Raw genomic sequence first — 19718 nt, 5'->3', positions numbered from 1 at the left:
TTTCACAGAGTTTACTTAAAAATTAAAAGCCGTTGTTTTAAGACCACTGTCCCCCCCTTAATTGAATGCCCAGAAAGCATTTGCTTGCAACAAACATACTGATGTCAGTCATAAAAACATAGAAGCCTCACTGTGTATCAAAGCAGAGAAAAGTGTTGCCGCACTCGATCTTGACACTGCTTGACATCCTGACACCCAATATTATTGTGGCAATTACGAGAAAATTCAGGCGCTTCCACCCTAGTTATGCTGGCATAAAACAAGACCACACAAATGGCAAAGTGCATAAAGTGAGCAGCAATTTGAGAATGCGCACAGACCCTTGAGGATTTAAATAGAAGAAAGAGGGGGAATAACAATAAACACTTTGGAGATTTTAACGCACACAGTAAAGAAAACGAACAAACAAATGCTTGCCAGCGATAAAGAACAGAAACAAAAGCGCTCTTGAGCGGCAGTCTGGAAATGCAACCGCAGCTATCAATGTGTGAAACCAGCTTCATTGACTGCCGGTCCTCTGAATAAACGGACGAATGAATGAGCCAACAATAAATCTTGGGACTAACGAGAAATGGCTAATTTACAGCCACTGCTATGGTGAATTCACAGAATCAAAGAGGAGGCTCGACAGTTTTGAGGTGAATGGAGAGCAGAGATCTCGCAAAGAAATGTAAAAAGTAACACGTGGCCACAACAACCTCTATTACGGACACGCAGGTGCAGTTTTTTTTTATTGATTGATTGTGAAGGTTTAACGTGCCGACGCAACGCAGGCGATGAAGCGCGCCGTAGTGAAGGGTTCTGGATTAATTTCGACCACCTGGGGATCCTTAACGTGCACCGAAATCTCATACACACGGGCGTTCTTGCTTTTCGCCTCCATCAAAATAGCGGCCGCCGTGGCCGGAAATCGAACCCGTGACCTCGTGATCAGCAGTCAACGTCTTAGCCACTGAGCAACCGCGGCGGGTTGCAGTTTTTTTTTTGCAGTTCCTTTTCGATTGCATAGAAACTACCTTATGACTGCGACGTAAAATTCTATGCGTGCTCAGTTGGCATAAAAGTTTGCAAGCTTTAAATTGCACCCCGGTCACCGAGATTTAAACTGCATTTAACACCAATGGCGCGCTCTCATCTAACGCTAGTCAGAGCCAACTCACACTGCTGCTGCTGGCCTCTCGTAGTATTGGATGATGAACTTGTAGTGCAAAGACAGAACAGCGAGAAATGTGCGCTTTATATCCCGTGGGAATGAGTGTCGGCAAAGCGGGTGGCTAAGCCAACGTCCCGACAGTCCTGCGCATTTCAGGTACCGTTTTCGTCGAAAACTAAAAGCTGCCCAAATGGAGGCGCCAAAGTTGATCCTACATCCTTAAAGCCGCAAAGCAGGGTGGAAAGGAAGAAGCACTCACTTTTTGACGGGGGCGAATGCGAAGTGTTGACTCGGGGACATGTTCCGGGGACTGTCGAGGGGGCTACCTGCGGCCACCACAGTCACCACACATGCACACAGGGTTAGTCACAAAAACGCGGGTCCTCGTGGTACTAAGATCACAATTTCAGAGAGAAAAGAGGCTAGCGAGTCAAAAGCTGCCGGAACATGAAAATCCCTGAGCGCAGCAGCTAAGAAGACATTTATAAAACGGGAGGGTTCTCGTTGACTGGTAGTTAAAGTGAGAACAAACTGGCACAACTTGGTGTCACTGAATTGCGTCAGGTCACAGGCGACCGACGTGCTTTCGCTTGATGCCTCTGACGCTCACAGCAGTTTCTGCCCAAACATTCGCTGAACGGGCTACAAATGTACATTAAATACCAATCAAGCCTCTCTCATGTCATTTGATGAACACAAGTTTGAAATGGCAAAAAAGAAAAGGGGGGAAAGTGGACAAACCGGCTGCACACAGGAAAGCACTGTCATAGTAAATCACTGTCAATCTCGCACCGTCATAGGCCTGCACTTCGTCAATCTCGACGCCTACAGTGACAGTTCACCACAGCTGTCCCCCAACCCGGCCGCTCAGATGGTTGCGAGTGTCATTAGGCAACAATCCTGTCAAAAATGTTTTTCGGAGCAACACGTGCATGGCAGTAATCGTGCACTCGTGCAGTAATCGGGCCCATGAGTAGCGTGCATTCACCAGCAAGCACATTGCAATGCAATTATGCGAAGTAAGGAGTATAAGACGCCCGACTGAGAATCTGCCTGCTTTTGGTTAAAGCCTATTACAATCTCCACACACACAGGAATTATCAGAGCCTAAACCAAAGTGCAGTTGTATTCAAAAATTGTTTGAGGCAGGCAAGGGGCCCTTCCACCCCAGTTGACCAATCAGGGATGGCCTGTCAACATGACGTCAGGTTTGACCAATTGCTAACGCTGGTAGAGCCTGATGCATTTCACTACTGTTTTTCCTATCACATTAGGTATGGGTGTATGAGCAGGACATTTGGCAGAAAGACTGTCTTGGTCTTGTTTGTTCCCGGGAACAAGGTCGCCTTAACAACATCACACATTTTTCAACACGTATAAGCGACAGACTGCGCTAATCTGCACGGTAGGTTTTAGTTTCTCCACCTCCAATATAACCGAACAAAGAAAAAAAAAAAAAAAAAAAAAAGAGAGAGAGAAATGCGAACATGGCAGAAAGGTTGCAGATGGAATTGGCGAACTGAGAACGGGCTCCAATCAGCGGCAAACCACCTGTAACTATCATCATCATCAGCCTATCTACACCCACTGCAGGGCAAAGGCCTCTCCCATGGATCCCCAATTATCTGGGTCCTGTGCTAACTGTGATCAATTTATCCCAGCAAACTTTCGATCTAATCTGCCCATCTAACTTTCTGCTGCCCCCTGCAATGCTTGCCTTCTCTAGTGACCTACTCTGTTACCCTTAATGACGAATGGTTATCTTGCCTTCACATTACATGCCCCGCCCACGCCCATTTCTTCTTCTTAATTTCCTCTAATATGCCCTTAACACACATTTGTTCCCGGACGCACTCCGCTCTCTTCTTGTCCCTTAATGTTACACCCATCACCTTCCATTCCATTGTGCGCCGAGTCGTCCTCAATTTAAGTTGAACCCTTTTAGTGAACCTCCAAGTTTCTGCCCCGTAGATGAGTACTGGTAAGATGCCGCTGTCATACACTTTCTTCTTCAGGGACAGTGGTAGGCTGCCATTCGTTATCTGAGAACTATCATAACTACTAAATAAAGAATGCAGCAGCAATGGTGCACTCACTCTGTGGTACGGGAGAATGGCACCGGGGTAGGGTAGGGGAAGTATTGCAGATGAGGCTCTTGCGGGCCGACGAGCAACGGCTGCGCAGAGAAGAAAAACAACAACAAAAACAAATGGTTTGAAACGGCAACAACGCCCCAACCAGCACGCACAAACACGACTACGCTGTCCGCAGCTCTGTGCCACAACTAAAATTGTCACAAGATGTACACAACACGAACAGAAGCAAGAAGCGGAGCGGCCTTATTGATCACGCCACGACACTGTGAAATGCACAAACAAGAGGTGTTGGCAGATCTTCCTTTTTTGCTTCTTTTCTTTTGAGATGCGTTAGAGAAAACGTAATAAAAAGAGGGAGGCATGAGACAAAAAAGAAAAGAAGAATGAAGAAAGAACACCTTATGCCCGTACCTACAGAAAGTTCTCAAACTACGCGAGTAAAGTGTTTGGTTCCCCAGAAGGAAAGAACAAGAAAAAAGTTACTAAAACAAAGAAAGCAAAGAAATAAAGAAGAAAAATCCAGCTACAAAGGACAATGTTTCTCAGACCTCGCATCCGAGTCGGTGATTCTGCATTTTCTCATCCATCAGCCCCACCACTTCTTCTTAGACACTGCCACACTTTCTAAAGCGCTCCCGCAACAGCAAGAAAAGACCGATGGTAAAGAAAAACAAGGGGGGTGGGGGGAGAAAGAAAAACAAACAAACAAACAAAAAACCCCATACCCACCATCTTGCCACCCTTTGGGACACGGGCCTCTCAGATCGCCCAGGAGACCGATGTGAGCGCGTCGACATTTTCGCTCCGAGACGCCCGCCCACAAATTAAAGAAGCGCGCACCGTCTTCGATCAACGTTCTCCTTCGAACAAGAGAATTAAGGGAAACAGCCAGCCCTGTTCTTACAACCGCGTTCTTTCGCGCATTGCGCAAGGCACGTTTTCGGGTCGAGAAGAGGAACAAATGCTGTGGGAACGGGCACAGGTGCCGTCTGCCCCCGTTCTTAGTTTAGAGGCCCAACCGCCGTTGCTGCCTATTCATCGCCGCCCGCTAATGCGACTCTTGGGCCTCCATTGTTCTCGGCGCCGTGTTCTGAGATACTCAAACTCAACAGGTGCGCACCCTTTGTTGCTGCCGCTTCGTTGCTCGCGAGGCCATAAAACACTTCTTGTCTATGCACCTAATGTGTGCCTTCACTTTGGACTTCGAGCAAAAAAACCTGGTTAAACAGAAGCAACTTGCGGTGGGTCCAAAATACTACAACGTTTTTGCACGTCCCTTGAGCCTGATCCTTTTTCGCGTGAATTTCACTCTCACCACAGCTTGAAAAATGTCATTATTAGTGCAGATTTCTTTTCCTCCTTTTATGTTAGGCAGTGTCCTGCATTTGAATTTTTGAAATGAGTTCCACTTTAACTGTTCAAATTGGGTTTTATGCACGCCAAGGCAACAACACTTGTTGCCAGTGGCGTAGCCAGGGGGGGGGGGGGGGGCACACTGGGCCCGTGCCCGTGCCCCCCCCCCCTGAAATGTTTCGTGCCAGGATGGGGTGCGGTTCAAGTAGCCTGAAGAACTGCCTGATGTCGCCTGCAGGCGCGGAACCTGCAGTTTTAAGGACATTCCTGCACATATAAAGCTAAAAACAAGGGCAACGTCATCGTCTGATCCCTGTGCCCGCTCCAGATGCTGTACATGTCAACATTCATATACAGCCTGGCTGCATTTCACGCTGGGTACACCGAGCTGCGCCGGGAACCTACCGCGAGCCGATCGAGGCAGTCCCGCTGTTTCGCAGGCGGAACAGCACGGCTGGGAGATGACGGAGCAGCAGGAAAAGCCTCATATAGGCATACGTGTGGTCTGGACTTTAGCGTGTCATTCCTTGTCTTTACACTGGTACAAAGTGTAATAACATGACAGAGCATTCAACTGTATTTTGTTCAGTCAACTGTCAATCCTTGATGTGTTTATTTTTCTACCGACATCGCATTTCATTGACTATTGCAGTTCCATAATTTGTGCTGCATGAAAAGCATTGCTCTGCCACGCTTGGCGACATGCTTGGCCGCTCGATGCTGGCGCGATAACCTTCAAATCGTGCTCGACTGTACTTTATAGCTGATAAGAAAACTTATTAGTCCCTTTCCTAAAGGAGAATATAAAACACGTGAATCGAGATAGTAAATACCCCGTGTTGGCCTCCACTTCCACCTGACAAACTTCCGGCACCGCGCGCCACTCCCAAGGACACTCATGATCACGCTCACGAGTACGTGCCCGCATAACCACCTGCTCTACGGACGAACGAATCACCCGTGGCCTACCCACAGACCGGCGAATGGGAATTTAGGCCATCGTCATCATCAGCATCATCTAAGCTACTGAAGGTGGGCTTTACTGTTAGTGCTCAGCATACACAAATCGCATGTTGAAGTGAGTTATTTCAAACCTCGTTTGAAAAACAATGCACAAGAAGCCTTTGCCTACATATTTCCCCCTCCCATCTTTTGGTCAACCACAACCCCCCCCCCTGAAAAAAATTCCCCCGCATTTCCCAGAGGGGGAGAATGTGAAAGTGCGAATGCACGGTTGTCGGCCCGCTTGCGGCGCTTGCGCTCGGCCCCCGCAGCCCACCGCCTCGCCGCCTTCTCTTCCATCTCTTCCATCGGGTTTGTAGTATCACGTGTACACCACGCAGTTATCAAGCTGCTATAACGCCGCTGAGTCGCCAACGCACGCCGCTGACGACGTAGTTTGAATGCGTTAAAGATATAAGGCGCGTCACTAACACTGATATCAGCGTCGCGTCCGTGGCTTGGTCGGTAGAGCGTCGCGCTGCGGCCGCAAAGTCCTCGGATCGAAACCTGGCGCCGGATGCTGTTTCTTTTTTAAATATAGAGGAGCACTGCGGACGCCGCCGCCACCGCCGGCGGCGGCGGTGGATGGTTTGGGGTCGCTTATAAAGTGCATTCGCACTTAAAAAAATTCCTGGCTACACCCCTGCTTGTTGCTACAATGCATGCAACACAGTAGATCTATTTGGGCCACTTGGTATTCCTTAACGAGAGCCATAACCTCATGTGCACAGGTCTTTTCACTTTTTGCCTTCATTGGAAAAATGCCCGTAGCGGCGTGGAGTCCAACATCTAAGCGCCTGAGAAGCAATAATTAGGTTCTCAACGGAAAAACGTAGCATATATTTTTTATTCTGAATTTACGGATAATTTAAAAAGAGGCATGATACTGTTGTTTACACAAAAATTCCTCAAAAAGAAGAAGGTCGATGGAGCTCACAAGAAACTGCACGAAATGTCGCTGTGGCGTGAAACCGTGTCTGCGTTATAGAGACAGCGACCGCAACTCCAGGAGGTTAACAATTAACAGCAAAACAAATTGTAATTTTTCGATTCCACAGTAAAAAAAAAAAAAAATGCTGAGCGTCTGTGTGTGCGTGCCCCGCGGCGACCTCCCACATCTCCAGCGCACATTTGCAAGCCAAGCATACCCACCAAGGAAAATGCATTCTCTGTAATCGTGGCAACTCTTGTTTGTTACGAGAAAGACTCCAGTCCTCATCACTATCGCGGCAACACTTGCTCGGAACGAGAAAAACACGTCATAGCGTACGCCACACCAAGGTGATGTCCAATGATTATCACTTCCACAAAAATGAAGGAAGCTCACACTTATAGCAACGATGATGGAGTAAAGGTCGTTGCGGCAGCGAAGAAGGAAGTAGGTAGCAATCATGGACTTAAACCTCCGTGATGGTCGTGAAGGTTGCGTACAGCTTTGCTAACTTCAAGTCTTACGCGATAGTGTGAGCTTCCTTCATTTTTTACAGCTAATTATTTACGCATGACACAAAAAAAATGGTGTCATAGTCCACAGCCCCGTGATTGACGATACATTAATTTGTATCTCGAGAATCAAGCTTTTCTCACTAGTTTATCGGACACTCCGCAATACTCTCCAGCGACATCGCCAACTTATCCGAAAGGTAAACTCAAAAGTAGGGCTTGCTTCCGAGGGCTTGCTTTTGAAGCTTTTATCCAAGTTTATGGCTCCAAACAACCAGAAACTGCCGAAGCACTTGAACGAATAGAGCTAATGATGCTCGAGATAAAAATGGCAGCATCTCCACTCCCTGGATGATGGCGAGGGTGCGGAGTACAGGGACTCGAAATGACATCCAAGTTGCGCCCCGAGCGACATCCGGCTTGCGCCATGACCGTCATTCGATTTGAGCCGTGAGTTGCACCTTGGTTATTCCCTAAATGAAACTGCAACTCATGGCTCAAATCGAATTTCGATTGATTTTCGCTTGATGGTGGTGTGCGCACGGATGAACGCAGACGGACATTAGGGGGTCCTAAGGTACTCTGCACCGTTACAGGCAAGGGAGTAAGCCGCTTAACTCTCGGGTACTAACTCACGGTCGCAGCCCAATGGGTAAGACGACTGACACCAACTCTGTCTGGTCTACACAAGACACACGCTCGAATCCTGCCAATGCCTGTGTGATTTTTTGCAATTGTAAATGCTATGTGCATGGACACAGATGGACATTGTGTGGTCCTAAGGTACTGTGCACCTAATAGCTGTGCAAAGTAGAAAAGTAAATGAAGAGGAGGAAGCTTGTTTGTGCCATACTGAGAGACCACTGATCGACTTGACAATAAACCGTCACTCCCCGCATGTAACAAATGCTCAAAATGCATGCAACAAATGTGGTCAAAACACCACCTCTCCATGTGGAAATGCAGACGCGAAAGACCCATCACATTAATCTGACGCCTGTACCTGTGCATTGATTCAGCTTGTCGTGGCACGTGCTGATGGACCAACTATGTGTCGACATTCTTTTGACGTGCCACTCGACATTGTGGCAGCCATCAGAGCACGTGATTTGTGCCCTCCTTTGTTCGACCCACGTGCTGCCAGCTGCTTCCGGAGACGCGTTACACCAACTACTCAACCGTGGCGAGTACCCCTTCCCGCTTGCGTTGGCGCGGCTTCCTGTCACGTAAAAGTGCCCCAACCGTCGCAGGTTTGGCGACAGGAAACGCGAGCGTTACATATGCGCTTAGTGAAAGGACAATCACGCAGGGGGGGAACCTAAGGGGAAATGACGATACGCAAACAGAGGAAGCTACAATTAAAAAAGGAGACAAATATTTCAACTGCATTTCGATTTGACATCAGTTCCTAAAACACTGCCAACATTTCGCGAGGAGGGGAGCCTTTTGTGTTTTCACGTTGCCAACCTGCAGCACTGCACTAGAGAAGCTCTGAGTGGTGTAACACAATGATTGATGGGCACTCAATGGGAAAAATAGGAAGAAAAAATAAGGGAGACACTTTGAAACGTTTTTGTTGTTTACAGACTGGCTTAGTGCCATTTGCCCTGTTGATTTGATTAGCCCTTAACTAGACCCCCTTCCCCCATACTTTATCCCATTCACAAGCCTGGGCATTTGTACACCTAATCAATCAGCTGTGTCACGCAGAAATAAACTAACCCAAGCATGTATGCAAGTATAAGCATCCAGTGATTTTGGTAAATAAACTAACCCAAGCATGTATGCAAGTATAAGCATCCAGTGATTTTGGTCACATGCTATCATTTCTTTCACAATTCATTTGTTTAAAAAAATTTGTTTTTTTTACTATTTTACTATTTACTATTTAGTAATTTTTACTTTTTCAAAACTGTGTCACTACTGATGTCTATTAATGCAAAATTTGAGAATTTTTCAATGTTTTGCATTGGTTAAAAAAAAATTTCCTTCGGGGAGTAAAGTGGCCCACAAAAGAAAGACCAGTTTTTTCTAGTGACACAAGGTTGCATTTTGTTTTCACGGTCCCTTTAAATGACGAGACAGGTGTGACCGCAACTGTTAGTTCGGCTCTAAACCTTACGTTCCTTTGTTTCAGCTAGTAAAGAACAGTCACAACAAAGGCTAGAGCACCGATATAGCCGCTAGTCAACACTAAATAAACAAAGCCGCTACAGCTGCTTTATGGACGCCCAAGCATCTGCCAGATATATATATATATATATATATATATATATATATATATATATATATATATATTTCATGTGTGTTAGGCTGTAAGGCAGGCTGCGGGAGAACAGCCATCTGGAAAGAATTACTTTCTCCGCCAACCCAAAGCAACACACATACAAACAAAGTAAAAAAAAAAGATGAGGGTAGACAGAGAAGTAGAGGGAGATATTGTGCGCACATGTGTTTCTGAAAAACAGCTGGAGAACTTCCCACACACCTTGCGTGTTCGCTTTACTTTTGTTTTGCAGTCATTTTAAAAAATTGCCTCTGTTTGATTCTCGCTCCGGATATGCCGCCTGACGCACCGCTTTCCACAGTTATCAGCTTTGACGCCGGATATAGGAAGAGTGCGCTTACACTTTTCCAGGGGATGTTTATACGTTAAGTGTGTATATTCTGTTGTCAATGCTCCACAGTGTGCCAAAGAAACACTGCAGAGCGTTGCCAACTAACCGCAGGTACAATGTAGCTGCACGCTGCTCTTGATGCGAAGTTGTTCTGCGAAGTGAAAACATGTACCAATGTGACACTAAGGAGCCTTATTTACGTCCATCCTGATTTGGTAGCCCACCAAGAAATGTTTGAAGGAGGTTTTCGTGCATAAACCTTCAAACTTCTCAGTCTCCTCTTCAGAGTGATTCCCTTTTTTTCATCTAGACTTGTATTACTCCCTTGCTCCTAGGTTAGCAAAGAAAAGCTAGAGTCCCATAGCATAGCCAAGGCAATAACGACGACACTCAATTTGCTTTATGAATAATTTGCGTCAGTATTTCCCCAGTCCTATCTCCCGACTGGTGGAGGGGGGAGTTCCAGATATGATGACGTTACAGCCGACGACAGTAGCTATCTTTGTCCTTCTAATAATAGTAATAAAATTATTAACAATAAACTTCAATCGCATTTATTTATGCGTCCAGGGACCCCCAAAACGTCTTTATGGGCGTCCGAAACATGCTAAATTCTTTGGTCATTATAGTTTGTCTAGTGCGGTCAGCTGCCCCCACTGCCCCCCCCTTCAAATCCTTCCCTGGTTCAGGCCGGCTCATTTAAAGCTGTGTTCCAGCCAAAGTGACAGTCCTGTATTGCACCACTGGCAACGCACGAGTGGTTGGAGGCCTCCATCTTGTAGTGGACATAAATAGGCTGACGACGACGATGATGCGCAGTTTACCTTCCCAATAAAGATTATGAACAAACATCTAATTCCCTCCAAAGGAGGAAACAGTTCCGCAACAAATAAACTTTTTGTTCGGAATTAAACAATGAACCATTAAGGTGGTTTAAAAAAAAAGCCTCCATGGTGAGATCATGTGCTGCATTTCTTCCAAAAACTGGTTACATGAATTAAGGACCAATATCCACCTATTTTTTATAGCTTCCAAGAATAATAATAATAAAAAAAGAAAACAAAGAGCATGCGATTATACATGTCAACTACTAACCATAGATGTTCAACTAAATTTCTTGCCCACACTTCTTCACGCCCAGTACTACATCTGCCTACTCTTTCCACATTTTGTATGCGCGCATAAAAATGTGTGGCTAGTGACCTGAAGCTTTAACTGCTTAAACTACCCCTGCTCAAATGTTATTTTGAGTAAAATATGCAGCGACAGAACCACTACTCTATCTTTGTGCTACACTGACTAAATTCTACTTCCTTTATATCCACTGTCACGCCTAATAAAGTTCCTTTGAATCTCTGAAACTATCTGCTGCTTCCTCTCCTCAATGCCTCTCATTTACTGCACCTATGTCCGAAATCTGGCTCCCCTTCTATTCCCATTTTTGCCGCTTCCGACAGAGTGCTATACTTAGTGGTACTCCAAAAACAACCAGCAAAACCCCACAAACAAGTGTTCGCTCTTCTCGCACACTCAGCTGGTAAGAACCAGCGTTGTGTCTTCTTAGAATCACTTCGATTTCAGGGTACGGAAAGATCCTCAGCTCGTCGACTCCGGGCCACAAACCGTCACCCTCTGAATCAGGTGCGTCGCCGCCGGGTGCCGCCGCGAAAGAGTGCGCTAAAATTAGTCACCCCCCCGCACCCCTCTCCCACGACCTCCCCTCCACTCCTCTGGTGGTGGTTCCCGTGCCGGCCTCATTTGGAAGCTGGGTCACCTGGGCGGCTCCTTAAAAAGCAAGGCTCCCCACAGACAGCCCTCACCCCTCCACCCCCTTTCGTGCCTTGTTTCTCTTTCTTTGCATGTGAGACAACACCCTTCCCTCCTTGCTTCCCACTGACAACTTAGTGGAGCTGCTTTTCAAGCCTTAGCAGCTGTGAACACTGGCTGTGACTGTAAGGAGAGCTTACAGGGCATTGCTACCCTTGACCTCAAGTGCTTTTTTTTATTGGGGAAGTCTGCAAGCCAACTGTGAACACATCTCAAGATGTTTGTTCAAGAAGTTGTGGCCCGATGCCACGAATCCCTGAGAGCAGCTGTTGAAAGTATTGGAACCATCAGATGAGACCTCTTCGATTGCTCTTTCGGTTGCACGTCTACTGCTTATGATGGCAAAAGAAGGAGTCACCCCATTTTAGACAGCGAAACAGCTTCTACGCGGCGCAGTGTTGCACATTAAGATGGGAGAAGGCCGCCCCTAAAGGGACGCTAGCGCAGAAAACATTTAACACAGAAGCGCAAACAAAAGAAGCGCAACCTTTATGCAATAAGCAGGTTTGCTCTCTCTCTCTCTTTATTAAAAAAAAACTAATAGAGGAAATCACTTTTTCAGTAAAGCAACATGTTCCAAGCTTCTCAATTTTATGAGCGGGGCCGCTACAAGGCATCAAAATAATCTCCACGAGTAAAACTCTCATAAGTGATGCAAATGAGTAAATGATGGCCACTTAAGGGCATCGAAATAGCTCCCACAAGTAAAACTTTGTGATGCAAAGGAAAAAAGATTTGGAGTGAAGGACAGGGAGCAGAGGAGGCTTTCAAGGGGTTCACAGCTTAAAGCACGAAGTTTCAGGTGTGGTTTCTTGCCTCTTGTCTCACCAACTGCCTGAGCGGTTTGTGCCAACCTTGTGCCTATTATGCAGAGGGCATGGCAATGTTTTCAGATGTGCCCTACATTTATAAAAATAGAGCACTAGCTACAAGTAGACACAAAACTAAGAACAACAGTAACTGTTCTCCTCACATGTACAAAAAGAACTATACAATTCGTGAAAAAAAAAAAGAAAGACTCCCAATGAAAGCATTTTTGCAACACCTAGTACTCCTATTAATCTACCTCCAACTCTACAACAATCAGGACGATATAAGATGAGCCTTGTTTTTTCAGGCAGTGGTGAGCCTTTGAAAGGGGCCAAATCATATTGCTTGAATGCTAACAGGTAGCTAATACACTTATAATCATGCTTTTAGTGTTTCCATCTATTTCGTGACTGCTGCTACTATTGCGTCACTGCTTAAACCATGTAGCGCGAAATTTAACGGGTTTTTAATATTTCTTGCACTTTCTTTTGTTAAAAAACTGTCTTTCGTACCTGCAATAAAGCTGAGCAAATTACCAAGGGCTAGTTCTTTCAAATGGAACAAGGATGCTTCATGTGCGTCAATAGGCTCAAACGCGCCCTGCATGAACCACAAGAAATTGCAACTTCATTCATGCGACAAAGTCTCACCTCAACGTCACGGGATCGAAAGATCAGGTGACAGCACGTCCACGTGAAGTGCAACCACGAGGAGAGATTTGGTCATATCTTCTTCAAACTATCACAAACATCCTGTCAGTTGCTGACATCTTGGAAGACAAGATAGAGGAACTGTTCCCCTTCCTTATCTTACCACAACTTCTCGCAACATGCCCTGAGAGTGGCAGCCTTACAAGGATGACAGAAGTTAAAGAAAATTGCCTCTTTTGAATAGAGCAAGCTTCTATCGGAGGGCATATGTGCACGGTGAAAACTAAACCAGTACAGCCTTATGAGTAAAGCAAAGGCTGGTAATGTGTTCTGCAATGTTAAAAAAAAAAGACAAATTACAAAAGACAAAAAAAAAAAGACAAAAAGGGTACAAACGACAAGTTCGATGTTGAAACAACCAGGGCCACTGCTCTTAGAGAAAAAAAATTCACCACCCCTTCCCAATGAAAGTTGAGAGAAGCTGGAAGGCTTTTTAACATCAAAAACGTGTCAAAATTGCTTCGAAACCTTCGCTGAAAGCGTGTTCAATCAATGTTCAATCCTTCAAAGACACAAATCGTAAATTAAGAATGAACCCATGTGACGATTTTTTGCGCACTAAGTAAACGCACCATTGAACGATGAGCTTATGAGTTCAAAGTATACTATTGTACTCCCTCTTCATGATCGCCTGTCTTATATGAACCATTCCTTTTTGGTGATTTTCAAGTAACCATTTGCTTCGCCATGTTTCTGCCATGACCAGCATATGCCATACTGTTTAACGAAAGCGGCAACCTAGAGCTTATGCTTCGGCAGCGCGTCTGTAATGCCGCCGATCTGATGGCAAATCCACTCCCGGTTTATTGCTCCCCATTTGTGAATGAGGGACCGGCGTAAGCGTAAAACACACGGCATTCACAGCTGCGCGGCGTAAACGGCATCGTAAATGTGCTCGCTTCATCAACACACAGACACGTTCATCCTTCACAGCCTTATCGCTCGACGGAACAGCTCTTATCGAAGTCCCGGCTGCTGCCATGAGCTCGAAGTCGTTGCCACAAGAGGTTGCAATAGCACATGCCACATCTGACCACCTCCACCCTTCCCAACATGCACACTTCTGCACCAAGGGGGAAAAAAAAAACCAAATACAAAAAAAAAAAAAAAAAGAGAAAACTCACCTTCCTCGTCTGGAAACATTGAGTTCCTTCTGCAAGGGAGAGAAGAAAAAAAGAGGAAAGGGGTCATGAGATTAGGGAGGCCAAACAACCGACAAGACACTCGACACACACACAGCCTGCACAGTACAGTACTATCAGTCAGGTGACGATGATGGGAGCACCTTATCTCGGGTCACAACACTGCGCCCCCTTCCCAAACCCCCCCAATCACCGTTACGATGACTGGACTTGGTGATACGGAGCTCCCAAGAGAGAAAGCCCAATAGTGAAGCTCCCGCTGAGGAGAGCAAAGTGCGCGCGGGAATGATAACAAGGTAAACAGAAACGGGCGGACCACCCCGATTGAGTACGTGTGTGTGGCGTGAGCCAGTTGCCACGTTGTCGGCAAGAGCTGAGGTAGGGCGGATGGTTTTGTGGTTGAGAAGATGCAAACAGTGCCAACGAGAAAAGACGTGAATTTCCCAGTAATTTTGTTCCACGAGAAAAGTGGACGATGTAGGAATATCTTACATGACGCATTCAAGCATCTGAACATTGCACACAACAAGAAATGCGACACCTCAATGTGCGTAGTCTCGAGGTTTAAATTGTGTTTTCATAACCCGACATTAAATAGATTTAAAAAACAACAAAATTGCATCTAAATCACACATTATTCTTTGCATGCGGTTAAGGCAAGACCCATAGTAACAAATAAAAGAAGAAAAAAAGCAGCACCAGAGCATTCCATTAGTACATGCTCAGGACAAGGTTTGAACATAAACTAACCATATGGTCTAAGAAAACTAGTGCCTGTTTCTTCACAAACGAGAAACACTCGTACGTTCCTTACGATAAACGAATTTAAACTTCCTTCAGTTTCTAATTGAAAGAAATTTGCATCAGCTTAGACGACACGGGCAAAGTCTATCAAAACGAACCTCTTTGGAAGCATTCTTGACATTACCGGGGCACAATTTATTGCACTTTCACAGCTTCGAAGAAAAATAGTGCCAGCTCGAAACAACGCTTGTCTTCCACTAAATGCTCCACACTGGTTTCCTTGCCTTTACTGCAACATAAACTACGTTTTTAGTGTTGACACACCACCATGAACTACTGGATGACGTATGGAGCTTATGCGCAGCAATGTCTCATGGGTGATTTCACACGGCAGAAGTGCCTGCCTGCCAGGGAAGAGAAAGAAGGGGAAAAAAAAAAAATAAAAGGTAGGAAGGTGCGAGACCTTCCAGGCCCCTCGACAGAGGGAGAGCCTCTGTCCTGCGAGGTATTTCTGGCAGGCTGCCCCTGGCGCCAGAGAGGTTTGTTTTCCCTCTGAACTCTGCACGGAGCGGCGGTAGCTAATCAGAACCACCGGACAACAACGGCGGAAAAGGCTCAAGACGGGTTGCCTGGGCACTTGATGAGTGGCACGGCTTCTGGCTAAAGCAAAGGCTTGGGCACGACCAGAAGGTAAAAACCTACGAACAAGCCCCACTTGCAAAAATGTTAGAAATGCTAGAAGGTAAACAAAATAGAAGTTGAGGAGGCAAGCTGAAAAAATGGCTCGAAGAAAAAAAAAAATGATCCACATTTGTCAGATGCTTTGCTCATCACGGAAAGTATGTTTTTGTTTTGTTTTTGCATATCACCGTCACAGAGAATGTTGAACAATTTTGTGGTATGCTTTCGTCCACCTCCCCCTCGCCTCCCCTCCCCCCCCAAAAAATGGCAGCATCTCCACTCCGTGGATGATGGCGAGGGTTCGGAGTACGGGGACTCGAAATGACATCCAAGGTGTGCCCCAAGTGAGAACCGATTGTGCCCTGGCCATCATTCGATTTGAGCTGTGTGCTGCACCTTAATTATTCCCTAAATGAAACTGCAACTCACGGCTCAAATCGAATTTCGCTTGATTTTCGCTTGATGGTGGTGTGCGCACGGATGGACGCGGATGGGCATTGGGAGGTCCTAAGGTACTCCGCACCGTTACAAGCGAGGGAGTAAGCCGTTTGACTCTCAGGTACTAACTCTCGGTCGTAACCCAATGGGTAAGACAACTGACACCAACTCTGTCTGGTCCACCACACACAGGCACGAATCCTGCCGGTGTCTGTGCGATTTTTTGCGATTGTATGTGCTTTGCGCATGGACACGGACGGACACTGTGCGATCCTAAGGTACTCCTCACCTAAAACAAGGAAGAAGAGTAATGCCCACAGCTATCACTTTCTCATCTCTCTCTCGCACACTCCCACACACAAGTAAATCCTCATTACAACGAAGTCGTTTTATTCAAGACTTCACTTTACTCAAAAGTGCCTTATGGTCCCCACCCACTGAGTGCAAACCATCTCATACTAATGGAGTATTACGTATAATGAGGCTACTGTCATCTCTTAACTCTTAAGGTCCTAATTATTCATCACGAGGGTTACGTGTGTGTACATACACACATGCACCATATATATATATATATATATATATATATATATATATATATATATATATATATATATATATATATATATATATATATATATATATATATATATACCAGTGTGCCAAACCGAAAAAAATACCGGTTCGGGGTTGAATTATCACTGCAATTAGCAAAAAACATTTAGTAGTTTAAAACGAGTAGTCAAATCAAAATACAAACAATAATTCAAAATGCTGCTGTTCCCACAGGGCCGTGGTGCAATTGCAAAGCAAACTTGAAACAGTTACGAGATATTAGAAAAACAGATGAAGTGGCGATGATTTAGCACCTGCTTTCTCGCCCAGATTTTATGTCGTCCTAGCGACTATTCATAAAGCCACCACCAAGAGATATGACAGTGGGATATATTCTCTGCCCTTTCCTTTTTTGTTGAAATATCAATCGTCGCTATGGGATCGCCCATCTTGCTAACCTTGAAGCTTTAAATTTTGGCCTGAGTACTGGCGCGTCCAAATACCAACGCTTAATACCAATGGCGCACATTTTTTTATATTTGTAACAAAACACTGCAGGATCGTTGTCATTAAAGTCTTTTCCAATCCAATCCAGAAAAATCCTTCAACAGGCACATAAATACTACCAATGAATTAGATTATTTGGTCACCCTGAATAATTTGTTAGCTGTCACCTTATCAAACGTGTTAGCCACACTTTTGTCAAAAGTAAGCTTTAGTTGACGCTCAGTCACTGCATTATTTCTCGGACCACTGCAATTCCTTTTGCGATAGCTATACCGGATGTGTGCATTACAATCAGTATGTCATCGTACCGCTTGAACCCCGGCCATCGTTCCGTGTGCACCACTGCGGAATCTTACAACAGATTATGCCGTTACAAAATAAAGTGAAAATTCGACGTGCGGAGCACGAGATGGGACTTTTTTGGGTAGACGCTCTTTTAATTCGTCCAATGCAGTACTCCCCTCCGGAACGAGTAGCAGTAGAAGTAATGCAGCGAGTTGGGCAGTCAGTACAAGTGCACTTTCGAAGAAGAAGAAGAAGAAGAAAAAAAAAAGCTCGAAAGAGACAAAACTGCAGAACAAGCAGAAAAGATGATCGCTGGGTGAATGGGACAGTGTGAGGTACCGGCCTGCCTTTCTGCACGTGCCATCTGCTTTATTACTGTTTCTGCTTCCAAGACAAGGTTGAAGGCTGCAGTTTCTTGCCAAGGGATTAAGTGCACACATTAACAGATTTCCCACACATATCTGTTGTTATATGTATCTGTAAAAAACGGAACTTGTCCACTGTACTGTCCTCAAAAACTGACCACGGAACTCACTTCCTTCGCACTGATGACACGTTTGGTTGTGAAAGGCAGGGCAAAGAAAAGTATAGAGCAATATCCACGTTTTAGTGCTTTTTTTTTCACTTATTCGGTTTTAATTACTTTTTGCATAATATTTTAAAACAACAAGATTCACCTTTTCTTTTTTGTTGTTTCCCGTGTAAACCCCTTTTTTTAAAAGCTAGCGCATTTGATGCCCCGTGCTATATCTCTGCTCAGACGCGCAGCTTATGTTGCAGGCCGACAGACTTATTTTAACCAGCTGGTGATATTAACCGTAGATCAAAATCTCGATACACAGACGTTCGCAATTTCCATCTACTTCAGAAAAACGGTCATGGGGAAGGGAGATGGCCTCGATCTTGTCACACTTGTGTTGTCACACTTGTCAAGTAGTAACAATTTGCAGGTGTCGGACCTTTTAAACAAATTATGAAATGCAAAAAGTTTGCACACATCGGGTGTGGGCTCTCGCTGTTGCGCAGTGGAGCACTCCTGCAGGCTGATTCCTCCAATAAAAGTCGCAGCTAGGGAAGGGCAAAGTCGTTTTATATCCCCTGCAAGCGCCAAGAATGACATTCCGTTTGTTCAGCTTGCACTACGCTCGCGCTTCAAGCAGCAACAGACCATTGCTACACTGGTGCTCATTCATTTCCCTGTTGTTACATAGAGCGTGATAGTGTTCAATTTTTTGGAGGGGAAAGTGCGCGAGCGGGTACGAAGTTGATGGGACGTGAAAGAAAAAAATGCCTGAATTGCACTGACTGTGCAATATCAACAACAGAGGGTCGAACCGTTTCGGCATGAACCGGTAACCGCTATTTCTTTTTTCGGTTCAGTTCCGGCAAACATACCGGTTCTGTTCCAGTTCGACACCCTGATTTTATATATATATATATATATATATATATTGATTGATTGATTGATTGATTGATTGATTGATTGTGGGGTTTAACGCGCCGACGCAACTCAGGCGATGAGGCGCGCCGTAGTGGAGGGCTCCGGAATAATTTTGACCACCTGGGGATCTTTATCGTGCGCCGAAATCTCGTACACACGGCGTTTTTGCTTTTCGCCTCCATCAGAAAAGCGGCCGCCGCGGCCGGGAATCGAACCCGCGACCTTGTGCTCAGCAGCGCAACGCCTTAGCCACTGAGCCACCGCGGTGAGTATATATATATATCAGGGTGTCGAACCGGAACCGAACCGAACCGAAAACCGGAACCGAACCGGTATTTTTTCCGGAACTGAACCCGAACCCGAACCGTTATTTTTTGAGCACGCTGAACCCGAACCGGAACTGAACCGGAAAAAGAAATAACGGTTACCGGTTCATGCCGAAACGGTTCGACCCTCTGTTGTTGATATTGCACAGTCAATGCAATTCAGGCCTTTTTTTCTTTCCCGTACCATCAACTTCGTACTTGCTCGCACACTTTCCCCTCCAGACAATTGAACACTATCACGCTTTATGTAACAACAGGGGAAATGAATGAGCACCAATGTAGCATTGGTCTGTTGCTGCTGGAGGCGCGAGCGTAGTGCAAGCTGACCAAACGAAATGTCATTCTCGGCAGCTTGCAGGTGATATAAAACGACTTTGCCCTTCCCTAGCTGCGACTTCATTGGAGAAATCAGGCTGCAGGAGTGCTCCACTGCGCAACAGCGAAAGCTCACACCCGATGTGTGCAAACTTTTTGCATTTCATAATTTGTTGAAAAGGTCCGACACCTGCAAATTATTAATACTTGACAAGTGTGACCGCAGGAGCTGCTCAGTGGCTAAGCTGTTTGCTAAGCCGTTTGCCCAACTC

At 45.6% G+C, this 19718-nt stretch overlaps 1 protein-coding gene across 11 annotated transcripts in view; it reads right to left on the bottom strand.

Moving 5' to 3' along the window:
- LOC144162335 (microtubule-associated serine/threonine-protein kinase 3-like) overlaps positions 1 to 19718 on the bottom strand; it is a gene marked incomplete at its 3' end in the record, with an annotated part of 489334 nt that overhangs the window by 35105 nt on the left and 434511 nt on the right. For all 11 annotated transcript variants that reach the window (XM_077692817.1, XM_077692820.1, XM_077692818.1 and 8 more), the window contains 3 exon segments: positions 1413 to 1479; positions 3250 to 3329; positions 14137 to 14165. In XM_077692817.1, the coding sequence (XP_077548943.1) occupies positions 1413 to 1479; positions 3250 to 3329; positions 14137 to 14165 (176 nt within the window).

The sequence above is a fragment of the Haemaphysalis longicornis genome, unplaced genomic scaffold (assembly GCF_048455015.1).
Source record: "Haemaphysalis longicornis isolate Haplotype H1 unplaced genomic scaffold, Haemaphysalis longicornis Haplotype H1 scaffold_12, whole genome shotgun sequence".
Classification (NCBI taxonomy): Eukaryota; Metazoa; Arthropoda; class Arachnida; order Ixodida; family Ixodidae; genus Haemaphysalis; species Haemaphysalis longicornis.
Note: the sequence above shows the minus strand (reverse complement) of the source record. Positions and strands in the feature narration are given on the sequence as shown.